At 45.1% G+C, this 2,172-nt stretch overlaps 1 protein-coding gene across 1 annotated transcript in view; it reads right to left on the bottom strand.

The window, feature by feature from the left end:
* LOC104528943 (cyclin-I) overlaps positions 1-877 on the bottom strand; it is a 3,668-nt gene extending 2,791 nt beyond the window's left edge. Inside the window, exon 1 of the mRNA XM_010173101.1 lies at positions 733-877. Coding sequence (XP_010171403.1) covers positions 733-846 — 114 coding nt within the window. The 5' untranslated portion in view covers positions 847-877. The remainder of the gene's footprint in view (positions 1-732) is intronic.
* Positions 878-2,172: the final 1,295 nt, after the last annotated feature.

The following is a 2,172-nucleotide window of genomic DNA, read 5'->3' as shown; positions in this document are numbered from 1 at the left end:
CACCCAGTCAGGCTCTAGCTGTGCTTACAAGGGCCTGGTACTGGAATTTACTGGAGCCCTGAATGGGGCAGCATCCAGCCTTCCCCTTGCACAGCTGAAGCACCAAACCAATGAGTGTGCTCATTATTTCCCCCTCCAGAGAAGACCAAAGCCTCTGCTGCAGCACATCTTCCATTCAGACAGCAACGACAGGGAGAGAGAAACTGGAGCCACGAGCAGGTTCTGATTTACTCTGCAAGATATATATATATATTTTATTTAACAGCCCTTGAATTTGCTTAGTGTTGGGACCACAGAAGCCAGGTTTCTGACTGTGTTCCCAAGGCACAAGGCAAAACATACTCAGTTTTGTCTTTCTTGTGTCTTATTTGAAGATGCATTCAGGTGGGAGGAAGGGCTTTTCTCTGGCTGCCACTGCAATGCCACACGTGATGCATGGCACGGACTGGAACGTTATTGTAGGGGAACTGAAAGGGCTGAGCAGCTACATGGAACAGAGACTTACCACCAATTCATTTAATATTCCTCAGCACATTATCTGTTTCACTATTTTGCTTTATTTGGTAGTAAAAATACCTGGTAAAAAAATAAACACAGACCCTCCTCCCCCTCCATTCCTTAAGCTTAGTCCACGCAGGATGATTTTTGCATTCAGGTGGATTAGATGGCAGGACCAGCACTGCATCCCTGCAGAGTCCCTTAGGGAGTTCCAAAGAGGACAGGGGACAATACCTTCAGGGTGAGAGTCTGGAAAACTGGCACTTTCCAAATCCTAGCCTCTCTGGCTAAGGCATTTTCCAGGCAGGAGACAAGTCTCGAGCTCTCTGGAGGTCCAGGGCACTTCATAGCAACTCTTTGAGCCAGTTTCTCTGATGGGAGCCGCTGTCAAAATAAATAAATTAAAAAAAATAATAATTATAAAGTAACATCCCAGCTTTCCAACACTGAGAACTAAGTCAGGAGCAGCCATACAACTCCAGTTTGCAGCTGGAGTGATCCTGTCATCCATTTTCCCCAAGGGGAAGCTCATGATGAAAGAAAACATGCCAGATGGCTAAACAACAGCTAGTCCAGCTTTCCTTGTACCTTGTTTCTCACATGCAGCTTTCCATTTGCAGAGCTATTCGGTTACAACCCGTTATCACCAGTTTCTGGCAAATAAAGGTCCATTGTTTACCTACAAAAGCTCCAAGATGACGGTTCTTAGGAGGTTTATTAACTCCCAGTGAGGAGTTTTCCTTAAAGCAGTCTCATCTTTCTCTGTTGCTGTTGAAGGCACAAAACAGCAACACTCTGGAAATACCATTCTCCAGACAAAGCACAAATTTACACGAAATAAACCTCTCTGAATACCAGCAGGTAAGAACCAAGCAGTGAGAACATCCCACCCTGTAACTGAGTATTTCAGTGCTTACATTTGGTGTCTCTCTAACAGCAGAAAGAGGATGGTACTAGACCTAAAACTGCTGCTTTCCTTTGTAAGGAGTGGTGGACGTGGGCTTCCTCATCGGTGTTTTCTGGAAGCTCACACCATTATCTCCACAGCTCTATTAAAAAACCCCAAAGTGACCTGAATCCTCTAGAAACTGTTGTACTTTTCTAAAGCTGAAACTCTGCGATGTGTGTGTGTTTCACTGAAAACAGGAACCACACATGACTTTGGCTTTTGCTGCCACTGGATGTCATAGCATCGTAGAAGCGTTTTGGTTGGAAAAGACCTTTAAGATCATCGAGTCCAACCCTAAACCCAACACTGCCAACTCCACCTCTCAACCACGTCCCCAAGCACCACATCTACATGGCTTTTAAATACTTCCAGGGATGGGAACTCCACCACTTCCTTGAGCAGCCTGTTCTAATGCTCGATAACCCTTTCAGCAAAGAAATATTTCCTTATATCCAACCTAAACCTGCCCTGGTGGAATTTGAGGCTGTTTCCTCTTGTCATGTCACTTGTTACTTGAGAGAAGGTGGAGAGAGCATCCAAACCTGACCTCCTGGACCATTTCAGAGCTGGAGAAGATGTCTCTGCCCAGCCTGATGCACAGAAGAGTTTGTCCTTCTGGAGATGGAGGGGAAAAAAGGAATTAATTAAAAAAAAAAAGGGGGAATTAATTAAAAGCTTACCCTCTGGCTAATTTGAAGGCGACTGTCACCGAGAACGACACCGAG

The sequence above is a fragment of the Antrostomus carolinensis genome, unplaced genomic scaffold (assembly GCF_000700745.2).
Source record: "Antrostomus carolinensis isolate BGI_N321 unplaced genomic scaffold, ASM70074v2 scaffold13918, whole genome shotgun sequence".
Lineage (NCBI taxonomy): Eukaryota > Metazoa > Chordata > Aves > Caprimulgiformes > Caprimulgidae > Antrostomus > Antrostomus carolinensis.
Note: the sequence above shows the minus strand (reverse complement) of the source record. Positions and strands in the feature narration are given on the sequence as shown.